We start from the raw sequence: 27517 nt of genomic DNA, 5'->3' as shown, positions 1-27517 counted from the left end.
TAAAATAAAATCCACCAACCAATTAACTTGATAATTAAAAACAAATAGTCCCCCATTATATTAGTTTTTTGAAAATCAGAAGACCATTTAACAAACAAAGATTTTTTGGGGAGGGGTTTGAAGAATTTGATTTGAATTGAATTGATTTTATCAAATAGTTCAAATTTTTTTTTTTTCAAACCAAACTCAACTGGAGATATTATATTGATATTGTTGATAAAATTCAATTACAAGAATCTAAACAACTGAAGATATTCATAAATTAATTAATTAAGTATTGTGATTCATAATAACAATAATCAAACTGGGACTTTGAATATCACACTGGAACACTAGCTTAAACATTTTGAGTGTGAGATAAAACAAAACCAATTGATATATATATTTTGATATCTTTGATTGTTAACTATACTAATCAATCCCCCATACTTCTGGTGGTTAAAGGGCTGAAACAAGTAGAGAGACAAAGAGAGAGACAAAGAGAGAGACAAAGAGAGACAAAGAAAAAGAGGGGGAGGGGGTAGGATTCCAAAATAATAATAAAAAAAAACATCACCAAACTTAAAATATAATAATACTACTACTACTACTACTAATAGAATTGATCTTTTAGGTAACATCATTATCTAAAAAAATTATCCTCCTTATTTAAACCACAACATATATACTACAGGGGGTTGGGGGAAAGAAGTAAAAAAAAAACAACAACAACAAAAAACAAAGACCCACCTTGTTAAATTTAACTGGAAATATAGAATTGTTTTTTTTTAAAAAAAAAAAATTCCTAATTATCTGAATCTAGAAACTTTTACAATTAAGCATCAAAAGTGGTTACCCCAATAAACCACCACTCCAATTGGTTTTTTTTGTTGTTATATGAAAAATATTAAATATTCACTAATCTCAAACATCACAATAAAACTTCTATAATATTTATTTAAACATAATATTCATTTTAAGAAATGAATCTGGAATCTAATCATGAACAAACTCAAAATGTAAATGAATCTATTCGTCCAAAATTACCTTCTATTCAACAATTAACAAATGGACATATTTTTCATAGACGAGTTGATTCAACACATCGTAATGATATAATAATACCAGCAGTGAAAAGTCCTGTAGGAGGAGTACCGCCTTCAACTATTCATATACCAGACATACAAAACTTTCAACAACAACCACAACAGTCACAGTCACAGTCACAACGAGGTCAACAAAATGTTAATGAACATTTACAATCAACTCCTTCAGTCAAACAAAAATTAGTCAAGAGATATTTTTGTAAAATTTGTGCTCAAGGATTTACACGGAAACATAATATGGTGAGTCATGAATTGATTCATTCATCTTTAAAACCTCATATTTGTCAAGTATGTAATTTACGATTTCGAAGAATTCATGATTTAAAACGACATGAGAAATTGCATACTGGAGAGAAACCTTATTCATGTTCTAAATGTTTAAGAAGTTTTGCTAGACCTGATGCTTTAACAAGACATCAAAATTCACAAAATGCATGTACCGGTTCTGCAACTACAACTGCAAACTCAAAACTTGAATCACATATATTACAAGCTAACAACCAAGATGATAATATAACAAATGGAAATGCAAGTCAGGATGTACCGAATGACAGATTGGTGGATAACGATGTTGTTAATGGTTCATCGTTCCAACCAAGCAGGTCAACAAATTATTCCGAAAACAACAATCACCCTCATCACAAAGATAATTTACATTCGGGAAATATTGAACCAATATCACCTCATCAACATTATCCACGATTACGACAACTTAGTTTACCTCAATTGCAAACTCAACCACATTCTCATGTTAATAATCAAACAACAAATCATCCTCCTAGATCAGCTTCACAAAGTAGTAATACATTTATTCAAAATAAACCAAATACTCAACCACTATCTTGGAGAAATCAACCCTCATCAGTTCTGTATCCAACAAATACATCTTTGTCATCATCTAAATCTCTAACACCTACACATAATTTACCCTATTACTATCCCTATCCTGCTTATAACCATTATCCACCACCACCAACCCAATTACTTCCTCCTTTCCAATATCAACAACAACAACAACAACAACAACAACCAGGTCATCAATTGTTACCTGTTATACCACCACCTCCACACACAGCACCACCGACATTTTCTTTAACAACACATACCAAGTTGCAAACTTTGTACCTGAATCAACATCAAAATGACTCTTCAAGAAAACCTTTAAGAAGTTCAACTGGTGATATACCATCAGTTAATAATTTACCTCAAACTGTTACTACAAGTACAAGTCAAGTCAAACATATTAATCATGAAAGTGATCAATCTCATACTGATCAAGAGCATCTTCCTTCACCTAAATTACATGTTTTTCGACATCAATCATCTTTTGTTGGTGGTGGTGGTGGTGGTGGTGGTTCTGTTTATCCATCACATCCACCAATAACTAATCAATCTCATCAATTAACAGCTATTACAACATCGGGACTGCCAACTACTTTACAACCTCTATTAAATCCACAAATATTTTCATCACTTCTGAAAACTGAAATTGATCCCCGAATTCATGGTTCGATATTGCCAAGTCGTCCCATCAACAAACAACCTAATACTATACCAATACAAGGAACTGGAGAAAGAAGGTCAATACAGATGACACCATCACTGGCTCATCCACCTCCTCCTCCTGGTCCACCACCTCCTCCTCCTCCTGTTGGTCCTAGATCTGCACCATCAACTTCAACAAACTCTATCCCACTGATTAATGGACCACAATTTATATCTTATGAACAATATCAAGAATTATATAAGTATACTCAATCATTACAACAAAGTATACATCATTTGAATGATAATTTACAAAAATTGGAAGATCAACAATCAAATAATAATAATAATAATAATAATAATAATAATAATGAGAAACCACCGTAAAAAAAAAAAAAGAAAGGAAAACAATAAAACTGTGAGTTTAAGATTGAAGAATAGATTGGGAGTTTCCAATTAATTAGATGGGTTGTTTTCAAAAGTATAGAACTCTTTTTTTATTTATTTATTTTTATTTTTATTTTTTATTTTCAAAATTTAGAATTAATATACTTTTATTAGAAATTAGAAAAAAAAAAAACCAACTAACAACTAAAAAAAAAACCCTTTTGTATAGAGATTGTTTATTACATACACACACACACACTCTCTCTCTCTCTCTTAATTGATTTGATTTGATCTTATACAGAATGTTATTTCTTTGTTTCAATTCTCAAAGATTATTCTTCCCTTTCCTTTCCTTTCCTTTCCTTTAATTTAATTTCATTTTTTTTTTTTTTTTGAACGTTTTTATTGTATTCAAATAAAACAAACTTTAGATTAAGTAAATATACTGAAACTTTGACTTTAAGTAATTCTACACCACAAACACATACACATGCACATTAGATACATTTTTTGATAAGATTTTTTTTTATCAAAGAGCACTCCTCATTATTTATTCGTTTTGCAAGTTTTGCATGTTTTTCACAAAACAATAAAAAAAATGAAACAATATATATATATATATATAAACTAGAGCTATTTTGTTAATTTTAAATTATATTCTAATAAGTTAAATTGTAATTGGTGAGGGGGGCTGGGGGGAGGGGAGGGGAGGGGTGGTGGATTTAGTTTGTCTTAGTTTCGTTTATAAACTCTTGACATTTATTTATTTATTGTTTTTTTTTTTTTTTTTTTTTTTTTGCACCCAAAATATAAAATTTTGATTCCTGCACATAAATACTTTATCGATTCTCTAGAGAATATTATATCATCACGTGACTGCAGATGATATTAAAAGATATGTTGACACAATGCCATTCCAAGAACATATTCTCAAATAGTTGTTGTTGTTGTTGTTTTTTTTTTGTTGTTGTTGTTGTTGTTGTTTTTTATATAATCCTGTTGGTTGATAAAATAAGTTTGGTGCTGATTTAATGATATTGTTTGTTATCAGTGCTTTTGATTTTGTGGAGAGTTTTAAAATCTGCAGAATTTCAAAAAAAAAAAAAAAAAAGAAAACAAGCAAAAGCCACTCCACTCCACTCCACTAATCAATCAATCAATCAATCAATCAATATCCACAGTTTATTTTTAGTTGCTGTTATCAACTACAAATGTTCAATTATATACAAAAAATACACTATTAATTTTCTAACCAGTCTTTTGAATTTGTTTTCTCTGTAGTTAAGAACATTTTAGTTTAGTCACGTGGTTTGGTTTTAAGCTTCTTTTTTTTTTTTGATTTGATTTGATTTGCGCTTTAAGGAACAACCGGATTGTTATTTTGTTCATGGAATTAATCCACAGATTAGTATTCTAAAAGGTATTTCATTGAACCATTATTAGGTTTGTTTTGTTTACTGATATTGGATTTTAATTCTACATCTGTTTTATGGCTCTGTCATATTAGGATGTCAGTATGCTTTTTGAAGATGTATATAAACAGCTTCACCCCCCTCTACTCTCCTGGCTCTCGCTCTCTCTCTGTCTAATGAGAGTAGTAATTATTCTTATCGTCATTTCTACAAGTTATTTTTGCCGCCCACAAGGTCTTCATTAATATTCACTTTTTTGTTCCATTTTTTTTTTCTTTCTTTTCTTTTCTTCTCTTCTCTTCTCTTTAGTTGAATACTAATATAATAATGAGGAACTGATTTCACTACACTACCCAAATCATTAATTATTAACTTCTACTACACTACACTACACTACTCACACTTCCCTCTCCTTTTTTTTTTTTTTTTTTTGGCTCACCCCTTTTTATTTTATTTTATTTTTTTTTTTTTAGTTTCTTATCAATTATCTCCATTACAAATAACTACTCTTTTCATTACTACAACCACAACAACTAATATACTATTATTATTATTCTTATACTTATACTTATACTCACTAATTAATCAATCACTTGACCTTTTTTTTTTGATTTGTTTATCTGATTATTTTAGTGTTTGATACCCTACACCAAGTGGTTATATCCTTAACTATAGAAACAATTCCCCCTTCCGCCACATCCTACATCTTAATCATCCAATAATGTTGAAATCAAGTTTATCCTCAAATAATAAACCTGAATTGAATAAATCTGGTATTGATATTGATAATGATAAACAAAAGAATGAAACGGCTGAAGGTAGTACAAATTCTGGTAAAGATAATAGTCAACCTAATCAACCTAGTCAACCTAGTCAACCTAGTCAACCTATATCTAGATTAACCACTCCAGTTGATGAAGATTGGTCAATCATTTCATCATCTTCAGATCTTGATATTGATGATGAACAATCAACTACTAGTTCCCAAGATTATCCTCAATTAATAATTAACAACTCAACCGATTTATCTATTTTAAAAGTACCTGAACAACATATACCTCAAACATCATCAGAAACTCCTACTACTACTACTACTACTACTAAACAACATCACCAAGAGAGGAACTCCAATCTTGAAAATTCCCAAACTACAATATCCACACCATCAGAATCAGAATCAGATTTGGAATTGGAATTGGAATTGGAATCAGATTCAAATTCTATTTTAAGTGGTGGGAGCAACAACAACAACAGTAACAACAATGATAATTCTCTTAATGTTGGTTCTAAGATCCGGTTTTTCGAAAATTTAACTCAATTAAATGATTCAATAAAACAAAAATCAAATCAATTTTATTATGATTTTGCCAAGATTCATTTAGATAATTATATTGATGATCAACAATATCGACAAGAAGAAGAAGAAGAAGAAGAAGAAGAAGAAGGATTAGAAGAGAATTTGGATGATACTATTGAATTATTTTCTAATGTTGAATCGGTATCCAATAAAAAAAATGCCAATGATGTTATTGATTCATCTTTGTCTACAACCAAAAGTATTCAAGTTAATGATTTAATACTGAAACACGACAACAACAACAACAACAATAGTACTATTGTTGTTGTAAACAAATCAAAACCAATATTGGTTCGTGCAGTTCAAAAATTACAAATTTTTTTAGATCATCATTCCGATTATCTTTATTATTACATGATGGCAGCCATAGTACTTGGTATTATTCCAGTAATTTATAGTGTCAAGTATATTTTAGTTCCTAAACAAGTTGTTGATAAACCCCCCATGACTACTTTTGATAAATTGAATCAAATTTGGAATCATTTATTATATGAAGAAGAACAAGACATAATTACCAAGAAAAGTATATTCTTCCTTGGTGGTTATAGTGGTGGTGGTAGTGGTGGTGGTGGTGTTAGTAGTACTATTGGAAAGCATAAAACTAATAAATTAATCAAATTTATTAATACATTGAAGTATAATTTAGATGATAAAGTTTTCCCACAATATTATTTTATGGTTAATAAAATGAATCATTATGGTGATAAATTTTGGAAACAATCTCAAGATTTAGGATCATTAAGTTATATCAAGTTGAAGTTATGGAGTGATCAAAGTATTGTTATTTTCAATAAATATTCAATTATTGGATTAAATAAATTTGATCATTATAATCAAATTGGATTAAATAACTTTATTAAATATCGACAAATGGGGTTGGACAATTTAAAGAAATTTTATAATAATGCTGGTATTTTCAGTAAAAAATATCGTCATAATATAATTATGGGATCATCTCGTATATTGGAAAATATAATTTTTCAAAGTAAACAATTAAAGAGTTTAATATCAAATGTATTAAATGTATCAAATGTTTTCAATGTTTTCAATAATAAATCTTTTAATGATTTGAAAGAAATTACTTTCCAACAATGGAACCAATTGATAAATACTTATAATATTCAAGTTTCTGCTGCTTCTGCTTCTGCTTCTGCTGCTGCTTCTACTGTTGTTTCTACTGCTTCCAAATTCAAATCAAGATTGGATAAAAATGCCATTTATATTTATAAATTTGGTAAGAACTTGGCCGATTCTATTAAAACGGAATTAGAATTAACTAGTTCTTAAGATGCTTGAGAAAATTCTTTTTTTTTTTTTTACTTTTTATTTGGTTAGTTTGTGGTATAGGTATTTGAATGGTTCAAAGTTTATATTTTCAATTCTGGGGCATTTTTTTTTTTTTTTTTTTGCAATATTATTATATTATTTGTTAATTGGTTCTTATCGTTTTTTATTTTTTGTTTTTTTTACATATTTAGATGATTTATTACTGTTTTAAGGAGATGGTTTCATTCAGGTACGATACTCATATCCTCCTTTTGGGTTTTTTTTTATATATATATATATACCCAGTTCTGTTCAACTATCCATTTTTGTTTGTTTGTTTTATTGTTGAATTGGATTGGTTATGATTGATTGAAGACCCAAAATGAAATTATTTTTATTTATTGATATTTTCATCATTCATTTGAAATTAATTTAATTGAGGTTATGTATCAGTATTCTCATCATGGCTTTCCAATTTGAATTTAGTTTGTATAGGTTTTTGTCTTGTTTTTTGTTTTTTTGTTCTATTTTAATTTTAGTTCCCATTACTTTTTGTAGATTTGGTGGTTTGTTGTTTTAAAAATGGTATGTTTATTCAACTTAACTCATGGAATGATCTGTTTAATAGTAATCTTGGAGAGGGAAGTCATTTGGGAAGAAGAAGATTCTTGACAGGGTAGTGTAAATCAAGCCAAAAAAAAAAAAAAACAGACTGAAAATTCTACCAATATTTGGTGGCAACACCCCAAATAGATTTTACTACAATTGATTGATCAAGAGTAACAGAAACGTATAGATAGATGCCGGCATGCTGGCATGCGGGAAAGGAGGGGGAGGGGGGGGTTGATTATATGTCATGTTCTTACAATTATTGAATATCACACTTACAGTCTAGAGAATAAAGTGGGAACATATACTACACAAATTGCACACATACAAAAAAACACCATCTTTTGGACTTTGTTGGCAAAAATTCCAACACTTTCAATTCTTGGTTATAAACAAACGTCCTCCTTATATTGACTGCTCTCTAAAATGTTCAGTAATCATTTCATAACCAGTAGTTAGGTTGATTGATTGATTGATTGGTTGGTTGTCAGAAGTTGGTGATTGTTGACAACCAACCAACCAACCAACAATAAACCAAACCAAAGGCAAACAATGAGAAAATTTTTTGCATACAAATCAATCAAACTAAGAAATTACCAAAAAAAAAAAAATCTCAACAACAAAAAAAAAAAATAAAAAAATTGACAATTTATATATAATTCATTCCGATTGTTTTTATTTCATCAACAACAACAAAAACAACAAATTATCATTCTTTTTAGACTTTTATTGAAAGAGGAATAACTATAGAAGATTATCTTATATTTCCCCAGTTTCAATTCAATTCAATTCAATCAACATTGTGTACCATAAAGTAAATTATCTTGTATTATTGATTGCAATCTTGTTTTTGTTGTAATTTCAATCAAACTGTATTATTTCATTACTTTATAGTAAAACATCCAGCATTTTTTTTTGAATAAATAGAAAGAAACAAATAGATATATATATATATATATCATGGGTATGTTACTTTTATTGTTGTTGAAATCTTATTAATTTATAAAGTGGACTTGATTTACTAACATTTATTCAACAGGTATTCCAAAATTTTTCCGTTTCATCTCTGAGAGATGGCCATTGATTTCTCAATTAATTGATGAAAATCAAATTCCTGAATTTGATAATTTGTATCTTGATATGAATTCTATATTGCATACTTGTACTCATTCCAATGATAATACCATTACTAGACTTCTGGATGATCAAATGTATGCGGCCATATTCAATTATATTGAACATTTATTCCAAATTATTAAACCCCAGAAAACTTTCTATATGGCTATTGATGGAGTTGCTCCTCGAGCCAAAATGAATCAACAACGTGCAAGAAGATTTAGAACTGCTTATGAAGCGGAAATAAATTTAAAAAAAGCCATTGAAAATGGAGAAGAAATACCTAAAGAAGATCCATTTGATTCAAATTCTATTACTCCTGGTACGGAATTTATGGCTAAATTGACTAATAATTTGAAATATTTTATTCATAAAAAAATTACTGAAGATTCAAGTTGGGCCAATATTGAAATTGTTTTGAGTGGTCATGAAGTTCCTGGTGAAGGTGAACATAAAATTATGGAATATATTCGATCAATAAGATCTCAAGATGATTATAATCCAAATTTAAGACATTGTATTTATGGGTTAGATGCTGATTTAATTATGTTGGGATTAGTCACTCATGATCCTCATTTTGCATTATTGAGAGAAGAAGTTACTTTTGGACCTCAACGTAAAATTGGTCCTAAAGATTTACATGATCAAAAATTTTATCTTTTACATTTATCATTATTAAGAGAATATTTAAGTTTAGAATTTCAAGAAATTGAAAATCAATTAAATTTTGAATATGATTTTGATAAAATTTTAGATGATTTTATTTTAATTATGTATGTTATTGGTAATGATTTTTTACCAAATTTACCTGATTTGTTTATTAATAAGGGGGCATTCCCATTATTAATAGCTGCTTTTAAACAAACATTGTTAGACAGTGATGGTTATATCAATGAAAATGGGAAAATCAATTTAGTCAGATTAAACATTTATATCAAATTTTTATCGAAATTTGAATTTGAAAATTTTGAAAAATATGAGGTTGATGTTGAATGGTTTAATAAAAAATTAGATGATATTTCTATATCTGGTGAAAAGAAACGTCAAAGAATTGGGAAATTATTAATTTTAAAAGAACAAAAAAAATTAGTTGGATTTATTAAACCTTGGCTTATGGAATGGGCTAGTCAATCAATCAATGAAATTTTAAATTTAGATCAACAAGGTAAATTACCAACTTTACATTTAAATAAAGAAGATGTTGAGAAAAATTTGGATTTCATTAAAGAATTTGCCATTGAAGCTGGGTTTTTAATAATTCATCATCAAACTAATGATATTTATGAAGCCAAATTAGATATTGATGGGATTTCACCCAATGAAACTGAAGAAGAACATGAAGAACGTATAACTGAATTAAGGAAAACCATTAAACAATATCAATCAGCTAATTTAATTGAAAATGAAGAAGTTTTAAATGAAACCAAACAAGTATATTCTGAAAAATTCCAATCTTGGAAAAATGATTATTATCAATCTAAATTACATTTCTCCATTGATACTGAAGAAGGTAAAAATAAATTAATTGAATTGACTAAACATTATATTGAAGGGTTACAATGGGTTTTATATTATTATTATCGTGGTTGTCCATCATGGAATTGGTATTATAAATATCATTATGCCCCCAGAATTTCCGATATTTCATTAGGTTTAGAAGAATTGATCAATGAAAAAATTGAATTAAATTTTGAATTATCACATCCTTTTAAACCTTTTGAACAATTAATGGCAGTTTTACCAGCTCGATCCAAAAAATTAATGCCAGTAGTTTATCGTCCTTTAATGACCGATGAAAAATCACCAATTATAAATTTTTATCCTCATGAAGTTGAAATTGATATGAATGGTAAAACTGCTAGTTGGGAAGCAGTAGTATTATTAGATTTTGTTGATGAAAAAAAATTGATTGAAGCATTAAAACCAATTGAATCAAAATTGACTTTTGAAGAAAAACAAAGAAATTCTTATGGTCATGCCATCAAATTTATTCATAATCCACAAATTGATCATGTTTTCTCATCACCATTACCAGGGTTTTTCCATGATATTGAACATGATCAATGTTATGAAGAAGAATTCAAATTACCTAAAATTGAAAATTTGAAAATTGGATTTATTGAAGGAGCTAAAACTGGTAAAGATTTATTAGCAGGATTCCCAACATTATCAACAATTCCATTTACTTTTGAATTAGCATTAAATGAAGTTAAAATTTTTAATTTCCCATCGAGATCAGAATCAATGATTTTAAATATTGAAAATGTTTGGTGTGATTTGACAATTACTCAATTTGCTCAAAGTTTTATTAATAAATTAGTTTATTCTAAATGGCCATTTTTAAGAGAATGTCGAGTGGTTAAAGTTTTAAGTGAAGAAAATAAATTTGAATCGATTAAAACTAGTACAGGATTGAAAAAAATCGTCACAAATGAATTAACTATGGAAGATAAAAAATCATTCCGTTCTGAAATTTCTAATCTTAAAGTTATTTGGGATAAATTTAAGGGAGTCAAATTAGGTGAAATAAATGCATTAGTTTATGTTAAACCAGTGAATGGATTAATTAGAAATCATAAGGGAGCTTATGTTAAGACTTATTCTAAAGATATTGAAGTTTATCCTTTACAATTAATTGTTAAAGAGGTTACTAATAAAGATCAAAGATTTTTAACTAGACCACCATTACCAATTGATCAAGAATTCCCTATTGATTCTCAAGTTGTATTTTTAGGAGATATGGCTTATGGATCACCAGCAAAGATTGTTGGATATAATGAAGATAAAACTAAATTGAGTGTGAAAATTTTCAAAATTCAACTGTTGGCTGAACCAAATGTTGGTAAAAAAAGATTAAATATTGAAAAAAATGAAATTAAATATTATCCTTCATTTGAAGTTAGTAAAACTTTAAGACTTAATCCTTTATTATTATCTAAAATTACTAGTCAATTTATGATTCAAGATTTTTCTAAAGGAAAAATAAATATTGGATTAGAATTAAAATTTGAAAGTAAAAGACAAAAAGTTTTAGGTTATACTAGAAAACTGAATAATGGGAAATTTTGGGAATTTTCTCCTTTAGCGATTAATTTGATTAATAATTATAAAACAAAATTCCCTGAATTATTTAAAAAATTAGCTAATAACATTAGTGGATCTAATTTCCCTACTGTGGATGAAATTCTGAATCCTGAAGAATTGAAAGAAATTAGATCATGGTTAAAAGAAGTGAAGAATGAATTAATCCCAGTATCATTAGAAAGTGAATCATTTACTAAATTCAGTTATCAAGCTATTGAACAATATATGGATAATTATTTATCAATGAATCAAATCCCCACTATAAATAAAGATATTAAAGGTGTACCTCGTGAAGCCATTTTGAATGCAAATGAATCATATCAATTATTAAGTGATCAACGATTTGAATTGGGTGATAGAATCATTTATGTTCAAGATTTTGGTAAAGTACCTATTTTATCTAAAGGTACTGTGGCTTCGATTTTAACGGTTGGATCTAAAACTTCATTAGGAGTGATTTTTGATCAACCTTTATTGAGTGGTAATAATATGAATGGGAAATTGAATTCTAATCGAGGATTAATTATTGATTCTTCATTAGTATTGAATTTAACTAATAAACAATTTGTTTATCATTCTCATGCTTCGAAAAATAGAAAGAAATTGACTGATGAAGAAAAAATTGCTAAATTGAAAGCCATAGAAGCTAAAAAGAATCAACAACAACAACAACAACAACAACAACAGAAGCAGCAACAAATTAAACAAAAACAAGTTGAACAACAAAAGCAAAAAGGTGCTAATGAATTGTTATCCTTGTTGAAGAAAAAACCCGATGCTACAACTACTACTACTACTACTACTACTACTGATGGAAATGACAAAAAACCAGAGGAAAAAGATGTTGACAAAAAGAATAATGGTAATGGTAATGATGATGATGAAAGAGTTGATCCTAATGCAATTAAGCAAATATATGGTCATATTTATTCTAATGTTATGAATCAAGGTAATGTTCGTCCTCCACCACCACCACCAGGTCAACCAGGTCAACCAGGACAACCGGGACAATCACAACAATTTCCTTATGGTATGCCAATTCCACCTCCTCCTCCTCCTCCACCAGGCGCACCAATGCATCCTGGTTATATTCCTGTAGTTCCAGGAAATCCATTACCTCCTAGTTTCTATCAACAATATCCTCCAAATGGTCAACCACAATTTACTAATTCACAACCACCACCACCACCACAACAACAACAACAACCTCAAGTGGCTGAACAAACTTCTGAAGATGAAGTGAAATCAAAAAATGATAACAAACATAATGTAAATGGTAGAGGAAGAGGTGGTTTTAGAGGTAGAGGAGGACAAAGAAGTAGAGGCGGTGCCAGAGGTGGAAGAGGTGGAAATAAATCATCCCATCAAACTTCACCTAAAGATAAACAAAACCAAGAATCATAATTATGTTTAATGTCAGCCATGAAGTATAAAGGGAAATCTTTTTTTTATTTTTTTTATAGTTATTTGTAATGCATGTTTTTTATATGATTATATTTTTATATAGCTAATAGCAATTTACTCTATGTACAGAAATCATACTAATAGTATGGGGCTATGATTATTTGGGAAAATTTGTTTTATTTTTTCGTATTAGAACTCACAATTGATTTATTGTTAGGACTAACATCACCATCATGTTTATCATGTAATTTATTATTAATATGATGATCAAATTCAAAATCTTTTTCACCAGGTAAATTAATTAATCCTAAAGAATCCCAATCAGATTTTTCCATCAATTGATTATCCATTCGACATTTTAAATATTGTTTAGCTAATATTCGACAATTTGGAGCATTTTTATTCTCAGTAAATTTCATACATGATAAATATTTCATCATATACTCTTTACATTCACCATCATGATCTAATGGGAATGACCCTCGTTCTGGTGGTGTTGGAGTCCATGTTCGGAAATTACCTCCTAAAAAAAAAAAAAAAAAAACCCAGAACTGTTAGTATATAAACAAATAAATAGATAAAGTTTATTGATATGGTTTATATAACATACCTGGTGCTCCTGTTGCCATAATGAATTAATTTGAGTATTTATGGTATGGGGTCCTCTTGTTGTTATTATAAGGAAACGGACTTTGGAATATTCTGGTTCGATATACGTTTGTTTTTTTTTTTTTTCGTTCTCATTAAAGAAACGAAAATCTAGCAAAATCAAAGTGTACAAGCGAACAAAAAAAAAAAAAAAAAAAAAAAGAGCGGATTGATACTAGACATGTGATTACTCACGTGATACATTGGTATTGATATGTTCAATGATGTCTGGGGTATGTTATGTGTGATTAATGAATAATGATGATTGCTTTCTGGTATTAATGTTGGAAAATTCCTATAATCATTTACAACACCAAATATGTTGTAAATGTGAAACCAAATATTTAACTTCTAGTGGTTAGTTGTATATCATGTCATATTGGTAATCTGTTGTTAGGATTTGGCAATGAAATTTGGAATATCAGAAGTATCGGTTTAATTGAATGATATATAACGGGTTGCTTTTCAAATTACCGTTTTTCTATTTTATTTTATTTTATTTTATTTTATTTTGTCATTGAGTGGTTTCACAAGAAAGATGGGAAGGGGGGGGGTGGAGGGGTTGAAATAAACAAATGTTTCTTAAGCCCGAAAAAAACTAACCAATAACAATCAACTTTACGAAAATGAACAGAAATAAAGAGAGAATTAAATTAATTTAATGGGGAGGGTTTAGCGTAGGTGTAGGTGTAGGTGTAGAATATAATATAGTCTATTTGTGAATCCAAAGTGTGTAAAAGACCTCACATGTTCTATTATTCATATTCAGAGTATGATGATGATTAAATTGTTGGTTGGTATTAATAAAGAACCAAAAATTAAAAGAAAAAAAGGTGGGGTAAAAGTTTTCACTAAAGAAAAGAGATGTTTTATATTTTTTACCCGTCATTAACCGGTGGGATTCTGTTTATTTTCTTCTCATCAATAATTGAACCCCTCTTTTCTTTCTTTGCTCTTTCAATTGTTTTTCATTTAATGCCATAATAACCCATATACTGTGTGAGTTACACACCATTAGGTTTATTCTAATTAATCCCATAAGAACAAACAGTATCATAATCAAATTAAATTACCTCTTTTAGAAAGTTTAATATGTAGAATATATATAGTAATCCATAATAACAATACAACTAACTAACACCATTTTCCCAATATCTTATAGTAAAACAGAAATATGGCTATAAAACTACTACTACTACTACTACTACTACTACCACAATCATTACAATTGACAACCCTTCTTAGTCAATCTAAGTGGTAATGGTGATTTTAGTATGGTTGACTTGTCATAAGACAATTTACTATTTTCTTTTTTCAGATGGCTAAATAAATGTCGCATGCGCTTCAATGCGCCCGCGCCCGCGCCCGCATCAATTGTCTTCGGCTCAAAGGGAGATTCTCAAGTTAGTGTCTCACTCATTTCTATTTCACTTCAGTGTTAAACTCCTGTTATATGATTGATAGTTACTAAATGTTATAGTGTGGATAGAATATGGATTAACTTAGTTAACATAACTAGAAGAGTGATTCTGCTTTTTTGTTTTGTTATAATTATTGATGTAGTAGTTACATAAAACACAAGTTAGTATTGTTGGTTGTTGGTTGTGGTTGCAAAAATAATTATCAAATTATTTTCTTTACAAATTCATCAAATCTTTATAACCAAAATTTTTCTTTCAAATAAATTTACAACCAACAAATGTTTCTTTGGTTGTAAATTGTTTTAATTGATTTAATACATCAGTCTCCTTCTTGTGTTCTTATTTAAATTTCAATTCCAAAACAACTTTAGACCCTCTACAAGTTCAAGATCAATTCCTAGAACCTTCCTATACCCATTGGCCTTGTTCAGGTCTGAAATAACAACCAAACACTTGATTATTCCACTTACAGACTGTCAATCACACTCAAAATCTCAATCTCTGTAAATATTAAATACATCACATCAACACCCAAAACTGTCTTCTTGCTAAGGCATTACTTTTGGTTGTATAGTCCAAACCAATTTTGAATCATTGTCTGCCCTTTATTGTCCCTCAGTTAACGTCCTCCCAAAACACGACATTTTTCCTAATCTGAGTCATACATCTTGGGGAGACACAAAAAAAAAAAAGAAATTTCAATTTCACTTTTGTCGCTTTAGTGCTCCGCTAACGGATAAGGTGTCACAGGATTAATTTATGTGAAGTTAGTGATAGTTGTAGTGGTGATTACTTAGAATTGGGTTGATTCTATTCGTTGTGGTCAAATCTAAATAAAATATAAGTCTTATAAACAATATTTTTTCAAGTTTACATGTCCTAAGACCGAATTCCATACTCCACATATTAAAAAAAAGACTAAAAACAACAACAACTCATTACTTTCTTTTTTGAAAAAAGAAACTTTAATAAGAATAAAAAAAAAAGAAAAAGAAAAGAAAACAAGAAAAGACAAATCATCAAAACCAAAATCAAACACACATAGCACAAACAAAAGACGCATTTTTCTTTCTAATTTATTAATTGCAACAAACAAATATCAATAACAACAACAACAAGAACAACAACCTTAACCACAACAAGTAATAAAAGAAAGAGATTTTTAAAAAAAAAATTCTGTTTAAATAAATTAAGCAACTTTTTCCCACAAAAATTTCAAAATTTCAAAAGCATTTTTTTTTTTTTTGGTTTTTTGGTTTTAGTTTCCCCAGAGTTTTTTTTAACTTCTTGTTTTTTAGTATATAAATACCAATCCCTGCAATATTTATTTTGAAGTTGTTATTACTTTTTTTTTAATATTAGTCATTTTACCTAGATCAATTGTTCGGCCCTGTCCTGTCCTGTCCTTCATATCATCATTTGTTATTTGATTATAATCTCAATATATTGAAGATATAACAATAATAATAGGAACACAGTTTTCATCCCCACCATTGTATTTGCATTTTTTTTTAAGAGAGAATAAAGTGCCTTTCTTCCGAGGACAAAAATATTTCTTTTTTTTTTTAACACAAATAGAAATTTTTCAGAATTGGTTTTCCTTCTTTGTTTTTGTTTGTGAATCACATTTTCAACCACACACCCGAATATTTTTCCGACAAATTTATCAGTTTCCAATCATCTTTGATAAATTTTTTTTTTTTTTTTTTTACTTTCTTTTTTTTGGTTTTGTTTTTATAAAAAGTAAAGCAAAAGAACATATATTATTTATTTTAATAGAGTCCCTTATTTATTGCTAATATCCAGTAGAAGAAAAAGAACAAGAAAATATGAGTTCTTTGAGTTCAGAATTGAAAGCCAAAGAAATTTTCAATCAATTTGCAACAGTTGGTGCAAATGAAGAGAAAATCATTACTTTACCTGATTTTGTTAATGTTTTATCTCCATTTACTACTGATATCCCTAAGCAAGCATTTTCACTTTTATATTTGATTGCTGATGCTGAAAAAAAAGGGTTTGTTACTGAAGATAATTGGTTGAAATTTGTTAACACTTTGACTTCACCTGATGGTGAATATAAATTATTATATCAATTTCTTTCTGGTCAACAAAACACAAATTCTAAAATCACTTATTCACAATGTATTGATATTTTGAATAAAATTAATTCATCAATAGATTCAAATTATCAACAAAAACTTATAAAATTGAATTGGATTTATTTCCCCAAATTTTTTGAACCTAATGGTTCCATTGAATTTAATGATTTTGTCACTTTAATTAGTTATTTACCCGTAACCAAATTAATTGGGAATTTTGAAATTGCTGCTTCAAAAACCAAAACAGTTAATGGTGAAGAATTGGTTAGATTATTATCAACAAATTTAAATCATAAACTTTCCAATAAATTGAAAATTAATTTACATAATGTTACTGATTTTTTCGGTAAACAACAAGATTATACTTTATCTAATTTATTATTTATTTATGATGCTTTGAGTAAAGTTGATTTGATCAATGAAGTCATTGTCAATACTCCACCAACTACTAAAGATAAAGATGATATTTTAATCAATAAAACCGATTTATATAATCATTTGAATGATCCATTATTAAAATCTGCCAATTTTAAACCAGTTTCAAGATTAGAACTTGATTTATTATTTTATTTAATTAATAAAAAAACTGATGAAGATATTCCTAGAAGAGAATTAGTATCATTTTTAAATCCAAATTTTAATAATAATTTAAATACTTTATCACCAATTTTTGAACATTCCCAAAGTAAACATTCAACTATTGAAGCTGGAGATAATTTTTCTTTATGGCCACTTTATGATTCATTATATTCATTTTTCTTAGGATCAATTGCTGGATGTATTGGTGCCACAGCAGTTTATCCAATTGATTTGGTTAAAACTAGAATGCAAGCACAAAAGCATAATGCTTTGTATGATAATTCATTAGATTGTTTTAAAAAAATTTTACAAAAGGAAGGATTTAAAGGATTATATTCTGGATTAGGTGCTCAATTAGTTGGAGTTGCTCCAGAAAAAGCCATTAAATTAACTGTTAATGATTTAGTTCGTGGGATTGGTAGTAATGAAGATGGTAGTATTACTATGAAATGGGAAATTTTAGCAGGTCTGACTGCTGGTGGATGTCAAGTTATTTTCACTAATCCATTAGAAATTGTTAAAATTAGATTACAAATGCAAGGTAATACAAAAAATTTAAGTAAACCTGGAGAAATTCCTCATAAACATTTAAATGCTAGTCAAATCATTAGACAATTAGGTTTAAGAGGATTATATAAAGGAGCAAGTGCATGTCTTTTAAGAGATGTACCATTTTCAGCAATTTATTTCCCAACTTATGCTAATTTGAAAAAACATATGTTTGGATTTGATCCAAATGATCAATCTAAACATAAAAAACTTTCTACTTGGCAATTATTAATTGCTGGTGCTTTAGCTGGTGCACCAGCAGCTTTTTTCACTACACCAGCTGATGTTATTAAAACTAGATTACAAGTTGCTGGTAAAAAAAATGACATTAAATATAAAGGGATTTTAGATTGTGGAGCATCAATTTTAAAATATGAAGGATTAAGTGCTTTTTTCAAAGGTTCATTAGCAAGAGTTTTCCGATCATCACCACAATTTGGTTTTACTTTAGCATCATATGAATTATTACAAAATTTATTCCCATTACATCCTCCATTAACTCGTGAATCTAGTTTTAAAGGTATTAGTGGATATCCTGGAGTTTATAATTTGACTAATGATCAAGTTTATAATTCTCAAGAAAAAAATGAAAGATTAATATTAATGAATAAATCTGAATTATCTCCAACAATTGATATCACCACCACTACTGCTACTAATGTTAATGATGCTTTAGTTAAATTACCAGCTGAATATATTTATAAATCTCAAGATGCCGTTAAATTATTATTGGATATTGATTATAAATTTGGTAATTTCAATTATGATTCTTATGTTAATTATATTAAAAAGAAATAGATATAGAAATAGAGAGAGAGATTATTATTATTCTTATTATTATTGTAACTACGACCACCATCTATCCATCCAGTTTTCAACTTGTTATTAAACTATCCAAAAGTGTGAATCTGTGTGAATCTATTTGAGTGGGCCTGTTTGCATTATTTATATAAAAGAATTTACAATTTAGAAATATTCAAAAACAAAAAAAACCGAAATAAAACAAACAAAAGTATAAATACTTTATATATATATATATATATATATTCTTTCTTGTTGTTATCGCATTAGCATTATTAGGATTATCATTCTTTATAACTTTCTCTATCTCTCTATCTCTATCTCTCTCTCTCTCTATTTCATTTGATGATTATTATAATTGAAATGTTTCAAAAATAGTTGTCATTTCAAAATGATTCAAAAAATTAAATCCAATCATCATTAATTGATTATCACCAAGTTTATCATTACTTTCTTCCTTTAATGGAATTATTTTCATTAATTTGAAATTTTTCAAATATCCACATTTTTGAAATTGAAATGGAATCAGAATTATTATATGATTAAATTTATCATTATCAATTGAATTATTTAATTCAATTAATTTAAATTGATTATAATTTTTATCAATATTAAAAATCAAATAATCGATTTTATCATCATTGTTATTTAAGTTATCAATTAATTCAAATTGTTGATAAATATCATTATCATTAAAATAATCACATACTAATATTGGTGATAATGATGATAAAGAATTGATGTTTTGAAAATTTATTGATATTATTGAATCAAATAATATTATTATCAATTGATTTGTTTGAGTCATCAAGATTTTTTTAATAATTTTATAATTTTTTAATATTCGTTTACATTCCCAATCATTATTGCCTTTATTACCATTTATTGAAGAAGATGGAATCATGGGAGTTGTTGTATTTTTCTTTTTCTTCTTGATGGTTATTAATTTACAACCAGTTCTAAGTATATAAAATGGATTCACATCTTCTTCTTCTTCTTCTTGTTGTTGTTGTTGTTGTTGTTCTCGTTCTTCATGAACAATTAATAATTGACCTTCTTGTAAAGAATTATCAATTTTTATATCAACTAATTGGAAATTTGAAAATTGATAATTTGACCATTTAAATTTAATTATAATTCCATTTGATATAGTTAAATAAATGAAATTTTGAAAAGTTTGATAATTTACTATTCTATATCCTTTAGTATTAGAATATTGTTTAAATCGATATAAAATAGTTGGTGGATTATTTTCTTGTTGATAAATGAATTCGTTAATTTTTTTAGACAAATTTTTATTCCGGTTTAAAGATGAATTGGTGTTTAAAATTTGATTTATTTGTTGAATAGTATAATTAGGCATATCTTTAGTGAAATAACATAATGGAATTCCTAATGCATTAAATAATTGTTTCTTTAAAGATTTATTTAAATTTTGTTTCAAGATATTATCATATAAAAATTCCATTAATTGACAAGTATAATCATGGAAACTCAATTCTTCTTCTTTAATAGTAGTAGTAGTAGTAGTAGTACTATTATTATTTAACGATTTTATTACATTAAATCGTAAAATAAAATTAATATTACCTTGAATGCTATGTTTCATAATTGATAATAAAAATATACTATTACTATTACTACTACTAGTATTATTATTATTATTATTATTGTTAATATCCCCGCCTGATATAATCGTATTATCAAATCCATCAATACCACAATCATGATAAAATTTATCAATTGAGTCATATTTATCAATTTGTCCATTAGATTGATGATAAAATTGCCAATTCATAGGGATTTCAATTATTTTCCCTATTAAAGGAGATTGTATCACTATAGAACGAGGATAATAATCATAAATATTACCATTATTACAGTGAATAGTTTGTCGTAAACCTAATCTTGAAATAATCAAATATTGTTTAAATTTATCAATTACATAACCACGGGGAACTAATGTTGGAATATATTTTGGTGGTATACTTGATATTCGATTAATTAAATTATTTCGAGATTTAATTGTTGTTGTCCCAGTTTTGAAATTTATTAATCCAATTGGTGTATAACTAAATTCATTATTGATATTAGCAAATTTGATTTTCAAATTTTGTAAATATTGTAATTGTTGTGATGATAAATTAGGATTTTTAATGATAATTTTAGGAATCTTCAAGATTTTATTCGGTTTAGTTTGTTTATTGGTTGAAGCAGTAGTTTTAGCTAAATGATTTGTATATCGTTGCTTTGCTTGGATTGAATTATTATGATATTTCGATACTGATTGTGATGATGACGAGGAGGAGGAGGAGGAGCTATTGGACGGTATTGCTCCATTAACTATTTTAAAATATCGTCTTCTTTCTTCATCATAATAATAACCAGGAATCTCTCTAACGCTTGACATTATTTAAATCACCATTTGGTTGTAATAGCGGAAAAGGTAAGTTCAGATCAGGAGTGTTTTAAATTGTGGTGATTATTCATTTTTTTTTTGTGCTAAATCAACCATCTTACAACATTTTATACAAGATGATATCTATACCACACACACACACATATATATATACATACTAACTACAACATTAACTATCTTCTCCTCTATCATCTAGCTATTAATCTCTTTTACTAGTTCCTCTTTCAATCATCACCAATATCAATTTCATAAGTTTCATTAATTTTTGAATCAATTTTATCATAATTATATTCAGTTTGTTTACGAAGATACATTTGTTCAAATCCATTACTACGATCAATTCCATCCCAAAAATACCCAGCAGGAATATTAAATCGATTAGGTATATTAATGCCTTTATTATAAACAAATTTTGATTTAACAACATCTTCAAATTCTTTTTTGGTAGGATCTTTAATAAATGATGTCATAGGATCTTCAAATTGATCAATATTATTATAATTATTATTGAGGTTGGGTTCGGGTTTAAATATTTCTTGTTCTTGAATAATTTGATCTTGTTTAGATGTTTTAATTTCAGTAAATTGTTTCAATTGTTCTTCATGTAATTTTTGTTGTTTTAAATCTTCTTGTCGTTGTTTGATATCATTTATTATACGCCCCGATGAATCACGGTATATAGTTTCTTGATTAGGTTTTATTACCAAAGAAGAAGGAGCTGTAGTAGGTGTATTATTTGTAGTTATTACTTCTCCATTATCTATTCGTTTGAAACCTTTATTTGATTTTTGATTAGTTTTTAGTTTCACTGGAGCATATTCATCATGTTGATCTTCATTGTCTTGTGTGTGTATATTTGTTTCATCATTATATTCTTCATTGTTATCAATAGATGGTACACCTAATGGTTTAGGAGTTTCAACAACAATATTCATCGATGTTGTTGTTGTAGAAGCTAAGCTCTTCTTATGCTTTTTCTTTTTGGGTTTATCAGATGATTCATTATTCAAATATTTAGATAAATAATCTGCCCTTGACATTGAATATGATTAGTTGTTATTGTTGTTAAACAAGAATGGTTCCTCAAATTGATTTTGGTGGGAGAATTTTTTTTTTCTTTTATTTGTCCTTTTTTTTTTTCAATGGTCTTCCCAGAAATGGAATCATCAATTAAATACATCATCATCATCACAAAGACACCTCCTCCAATTGATTCTTAAGCTTTGATTTACATGATAATCACTCTTATAAAATTTTAAATATCAATTAACTCAAACCTAAATGTTCAATTGTCTATAATAAGAGAGATAAAAAAAAAGAACTTATATAAACTATATTACCCCATTCAATCCTTACTTTATTCATCATCAGAAACAATTTCATCTTCCCAATCTTCTTCTTCATCATCATCATCATTATTTTCATTCCCACGTCTTCTTGATGGCATTAATTCACTCATTATAGGGCCACCTAATTCTTGTAATAATTGATTAATTTGTTCAATTAATCCTTGATCAAATTCTTCACCAATATCACTATTAATAATTTTATAAGCCATAGTTAAACTAAATTTAATATCTTGTAAAATCAAATTTATTTCATCATTTGATTCATTTAATAATTTTGATAATTCAATATCTTTATAATTATCATTATTTGGTTGTAAAATTTTTTTCGATTTTAAAATATTGGCTAAACTTTCAATATAATAACTATCCAATATATTTTCATTAATATCTTGAACATTATTACTGATTTGTATAGCTAAATCATATTGTTCTAATTCAATAGCATATCTTGATAATGTAATTAATGGTTGAATCAATTCAACATATTCCATACCAATTTCAAATGAATCATTAACTTCCAGTGATTGTGGTTGTGATTGATCTGGTTTAGTGGTGTTTGCCATTTCTTCTAATTTGGTTTTTTTCAATTTAAATAATTCCCAAGATTTTAATAATGCTTCAATTGCTTCTTGATTCCGTTGTTGAGAAATTCTAATTGATGATAATAATGAAAAAGCTTCGGGATTTGTATTATCTAATTGTAATGAATAATCAATTAATTCATTACATTTTAATTCTGCTTCTGATTCCATACATAAATCTGTCATCCAAATTTCAATTTCAGCGAAAATTGCCAGATTTAATTTATTAATGAAAAATGATTTCTTATTTAAATCTTCATCTTCACTTAATAAAGATTGTAATTTATTAATGGCAATATTAATATAATTTATACCATCTTGTCCACCAATAATTTGTCCTAAATATAAAAATTTTTCAAATCCTTGATTAGCTTCAGGATCTAATTCACATCCACGAATTAATATTTGATAAGCTTTTTCTAATTCATTATTTTCTAAATAAGTTTCTCCTAAAATTGATAAATAAGGTACGGAATCAATTTGTGATTCAATATAAGGATATAATAAATCTAATGCTTTTTCTGGTTGTGAAGTTTCTAAATATGCTCTTGCTTGAGATATTATTTCATCTGACATTGTATGTATAGTTTCTACCCTTTAATATATGGTGGGGTTGAATATTTAAAGGTATTTCAAGATGAAGAGATGGATTGGATTTAGATGATGAATTGAAAAATATTTTTTTTTTTTTTTTTTTAATTTTTTTTTCCATTGATGCTCTTCAATTTCTATCAATCAATCAATCAATCGATATATAATTCATACCTACCAGTCTAACACACAACACCTCCCCCCTCTTTACTAATGGATAAATCAACATTTAAACAATTAACTAATGAATATGATATATTATATCTTCTTTATCATCGATCGAAAAATCAACATCATCAACAAATTTGGTTTAAATATTTAAATATTATGATTCGTAATTTACGGAAAATCCTTAAACTTCAAATTGATATTAATCGATTATCAATTATTAAAAATCAAAATAAAATCGATTATAAAACCAAACAAATCATTCAAATTAGTAATAAAATTTTAAAATTAATTAAATCATCATATTGGAATTATAATTCAATTTTAGTATTAGGACAATATATTACTCTTGGATTAGGTTTAATTGGATCATTATCAAAAATATCTTATTTAATAATTAATGGTATAAAAGGTGTAAATAAACATGGCATAGATAAAGTATTGAATAAGATGCAAAAAGATACTGCCACTACTACTACTAATAATAATTATCAGGGAAGTAGTAATGTTGGTGGAAGTAAAGATTTGATGATTAATAATCAAAATGTTGTTGGTGTTGATGATGAAATAGATTTTGGTGAAATAATCCCATATAATGAGGAAGATGAAGAAGAAGAAGAAGGCTCGATTAGTGGTGATGATAATGAGAGGATAAATGAAAATAATACACAGAAGGGAAATCTACTAAAATTCGATCAGATTGATACTAATGCACAAATCAAAACTTATAAATCCCATTCTAATAATTCAAAACATAACTTATCAAATCTAGAGGAAGAAGAAAATTCAAATATAAATCCCCAAAAATCCCAATCAAATATCACTAATCAATCTACTATCAATTCTACAAAGAATGTCAGCAATAATAGTAATGAATCAACCCTAACAAATACAAAAAAAAGGAAACTTAATGACACTTCTAATAACACAACCGATGATATATTTGGTAGTACCAAAAATGGTTCTGGTGATAATAAGAAATTGAAAAAGAAGGACAAATCATTGAAACCCCTTAAGAAAAAGAAGAAGAAGAAAAAATCAGCTATTGATGATATATTTGGATAACAAAAATAATAATTCAAACAATATCTTAATCGGTATGTTTCTTCTCTTTTACATTGATTAAATCCATATATGTTTATTTGTATATCTATGTATATGTAATATTACATATAAAAAAACAATAACAAACTTGTAAAGACCAAAATTTTTTAAACAAAAAAGCAAAACTCATAAAAACATTTAAACTAAATTAATAAATCTAACCCTCTCTCTAAAATAAAAGAAAATATAATACACTTGAAATAATATAACCTTTAATAACAGAACCAAAAAAAAAAAAAAAGCACTCATAAATACATAGATGGTTGTTGATATTGTTGTTGATGTTGTCCTGGTTGATGTTGTTGTTGTTGTTGTTGTTGTTGTTGTTGTTGATTCATTGAATGGAAATCATGAATTTGTAAATAATTGGCAACAATTTCATTGACAAACGTACTATTCAATTGATCAACGTCAAGACAATATTCATCATCATAATCATCTTTGACTTGACTTTTTTGAGACTCTTGTACATGAGTTGGAACAATTTGATTGAAATACACTGGCTGTTGTGGATTATACATATGACTTAATGGTGAACGAGATGATTGTGGAGTATATGGTGAATGAGTGGATTCATATGATGATGCAGAGGACGAGGAAGAAGAATATATCGATGCTGGTGTAGCAATTGATTGTTGTTGTGGTTGTACTTGATGATGATGTTGTTGCTGTGCTTGTTGTTGTTGTTGTTGATGGTGGTGGTGTTGAGAAGTTGGGATTGGCACTGACATCGGTACTGGTGCAGAAATTGGCATTGGTAATGGTGTAGAATCTACTGAACTTTCACTCTCTTGAGAATGTATTGATGATTCAGTAGTAGTATGAGTTTTATAATTCTTCTTCTTTTGTCGTTCTTGTTCAACTTCTTCTAAAACTTTACTAGCAAATGGAACCAATTCAGGATCAATCATTTTATTCTTTTGTATTTGTTTCTTCAATCTATTCTTGATTCTTGATTTACCTTTGAACCCCATTGGTAAAAATTTACATTCTCCACCTTCAACATGAATCTCACACCATATCTCAGCACTACTAAAATGCTCTCCACACATGGCACATTGTCCAGGAACTTTAGAACGTTCAGCTGATTTGATTGGTTTTTCATAATTAAAATGACGCAGTTTAAGATGGGTCTTATAAGTATCCCTTCTAGAAAACCCTCCACTAGAATGACATTTATGAGTGATATTATTTTCATCAACATAAATACTTTTATCATGGAATGGACATGTATAAGCTTTTTTCGTTGAATGTTTCTTCATATGTCTTGTTAAATAACCACGAACTCTAAATTCTGCATCACAATCAGGACATTTAAATAATTGATTAGCGTTTGCAACTGTTGATTCAGTTTCAGAATGCAGTGGAGAATCACTTATACTAGCTGGGGTTATTGAACTGTCTTTAGGGAGGCTTTCATTACTATCAGCAGGAGATAATTGTTGTTTAATTGTTGGTTGTGGATGTATTTTAAATTCATCCAATTCTTTCCCCTGTACTTCGGTAAATTTCCATTCTAATTCACCTTTGTCATTGGTATAAGGTAAAATCCTACTAGTAATACCAGTTGAACAAATTACTGGTTTCAAAATATCTTGATGGAGTGGTTTTTCTGCAGTATAAGTTGTGAAATTGCTCTTTTGTAAATCAGGGAATATTTTCGTTGATTCAGGTTTTACATTAGACTGTTTAACTTTAACTGATGTGATGTCATTGTCATTGTCATTGCTATTGTAGTTGATGTGTTGTTGGTTATTATTCACTAATAACCAGTTGGAACCATATGAAAGGATTAATGATATACAATATTGAAATACTGATTTTAACCAAGTATATAGATTAAAAGTTGAATTCACCACTTTCTGATGTTGTTGTTGGTTATTAGTTGTTGTAGATATTGTCATGGGTTGTTATTTAGTTCTTGAGTGGAATAATAATAATGTCTGATCAAGTCAGATAAAGTATAATCAAGTGGTAGTAGTAGTAGTTAGTATGGTTGATAA

General features: G+C 27.8%; 10 protein-coding genes across 10 annotated transcripts; 5 read left to right on the top strand and 5 right to left on the bottom strand. All coding sequences in view use genetic code 12, as the record gives it.

Annotated features, from left to right (window-relative positions):
* Window positions 1-962: 962 nt before the first annotated feature.
* Window positions 963-2957, top strand: CD36_12470 (transcriptional regulator, putative; the record flags this gene model as incomplete). The annotated part of the gene is made up of 1 exon (XM_002417841.1): window positions 963-2957. The coding sequence occupies one exon, from the start codon at window positions 963-965 to the stop codon at window positions 2955-2957; it is 1995 nt and encodes a 664-aa protein (XP_002417886.1).
* A 2133-nt stretch (window positions 2958-5090) lies between these two features.
* On the top strand, window positions 5091-7013 carry CD36_12460 (conserved hypothetical protein; the record flags this gene model as incomplete). Its single annotated transcript, XM_002417840.1, has 1 exon — window positions 5091-7013. The coding sequence occupies one exon, from the start codon at window positions 5091-5093 to the stop codon at window positions 7011-7013; it is 1923 nt and encodes a 640-aa protein (XP_002417885.1).
* Window positions 7014-8741: 1728 nt separating this feature from the next.
* Window positions 8742-13205, top strand: CD36_12450 (5'-3' exoribonuclease, DNA strand transfer protein beta, putative; the record flags this gene model as incomplete). Its single annotated transcript, XM_002417839.1, has 1 exon — window positions 8742-13205. One exon carries the CDS (start codon window positions 8742-8744, stop codon window positions 13203-13205), a length of 4464 nt encoding a protein of 1487 aa, XP_002417884.1.
* Window positions 13206-13381: 176 nt separating this feature from the next.
* Window positions 13382-13834, bottom strand: CD36_12440 (copper metallochaperone, required for cytochrome c oxidase assembly, putative; the record flags this gene model as incomplete). Its single annotated transcript, XM_002417838.1, has 2 exons — window positions 13382-13728; window positions 13816-13834. 2 exons carry the CDS (start codon window positions 13832-13834, stop codon window positions 13382-13384), a joined length of 366 nt encoding a protein of 121 aa, XP_002417883.1.
* Window positions 13835-17103: 3269 nt separating this feature from the next.
* CD36_12430 (aspartate-glutamate carrier protein, mitochondrial, putative) lies at window positions 17104-19299 on the top strand (the record flags this gene model as incomplete). The annotated part of the gene is made up of 1 exon (XM_002417837.1): window positions 17104-19299. The coding sequence occupies one exon, from the start codon at window positions 17104-17106 to the stop codon at window positions 19297-19299; it is 2196 nt and encodes a 731-aa protein (XP_002417882.1).
* Window positions 19300-19654: 355 nt separating this feature from the next.
* Window positions 19655-21712, bottom strand: CD36_12420 (conserved hypothetical protein; the record flags this gene model as incomplete). The annotated part of the gene is made up of 1 exon (XM_002417836.1): window positions 19655-21712. The coding sequence occupies one exon, from the start codon at window positions 21710-21712 to the stop codon at window positions 19655-19657; it is 2058 nt and encodes a 685-aa protein (XP_002417881.1).
* A 233-nt stretch (window positions 21713-21945) lies between these two features.
* CD36_12410 (pre-mRNA splicing factor putative) lies at window positions 21946-22761 on the bottom strand (the record flags this gene model as incomplete). The annotated part of the gene is made up of 1 exon (XM_002417835.1): window positions 21946-22761. One exon carries the CDS (start codon window positions 22759-22761, stop codon window positions 21946-21948), a length of 816 nt encoding a protein of 271 aa, XP_002417880.1.
* Window positions 22762-23078: 317 nt separating this feature from the next.
* Window positions 23079-24227, bottom strand: CD36_12400 (conserved hypothetical protein; the record flags this gene model as incomplete). The annotated part of the gene is made up of 1 exon (XM_002417834.1): window positions 23079-24227. The coding sequence occupies one exon, from the start codon at window positions 24225-24227 to the stop codon at window positions 23079-23081; it is 1149 nt and encodes a 382-aa protein (XP_002417879.1).
* A 228-nt stretch (window positions 24228-24455) lies between these two features.
* CD36_12390 (conserved hypothetical protein) lies at window positions 24456-25475 on the top strand (the record flags this gene model as incomplete). Its single annotated transcript, XM_002417833.1, has 1 exon — window positions 24456-25475. One exon carries the CDS (start codon window positions 24456-24458, stop codon window positions 25473-25475), a length of 1020 nt encoding a protein of 339 aa, XP_002417878.1.
* A 284-nt stretch (window positions 25476-25759) lies between these two features.
* CD36_12380 (transcription factor, putative) lies at window positions 25760-27418 on the bottom strand (the record flags this gene model as incomplete). The annotated part of the gene is made up of 1 exon (XM_002417832.1): window positions 25760-27418. One exon carries the CDS (start codon window positions 27416-27418, stop codon window positions 25760-25762), a length of 1659 nt encoding a protein of 552 aa, XP_002417877.1.
* Between the last annotated feature and the right edge of the window lie 99 nt (window positions 27419-27517).

Source organism: Candida dubliniensis, chromosome 1 (assembly GCF_000026945.1).
Source record: "Candida dubliniensis CD36 chromosome 1, complete sequence".
Lineage (NCBI taxonomy): Eukaryota > Fungi > Ascomycota > Pichiomycetes > Serinales > Debaryomycetaceae > Candida > Candida dubliniensis.
This window is presented reverse-complemented; position numbering and strand designations above follow the sequence as displayed.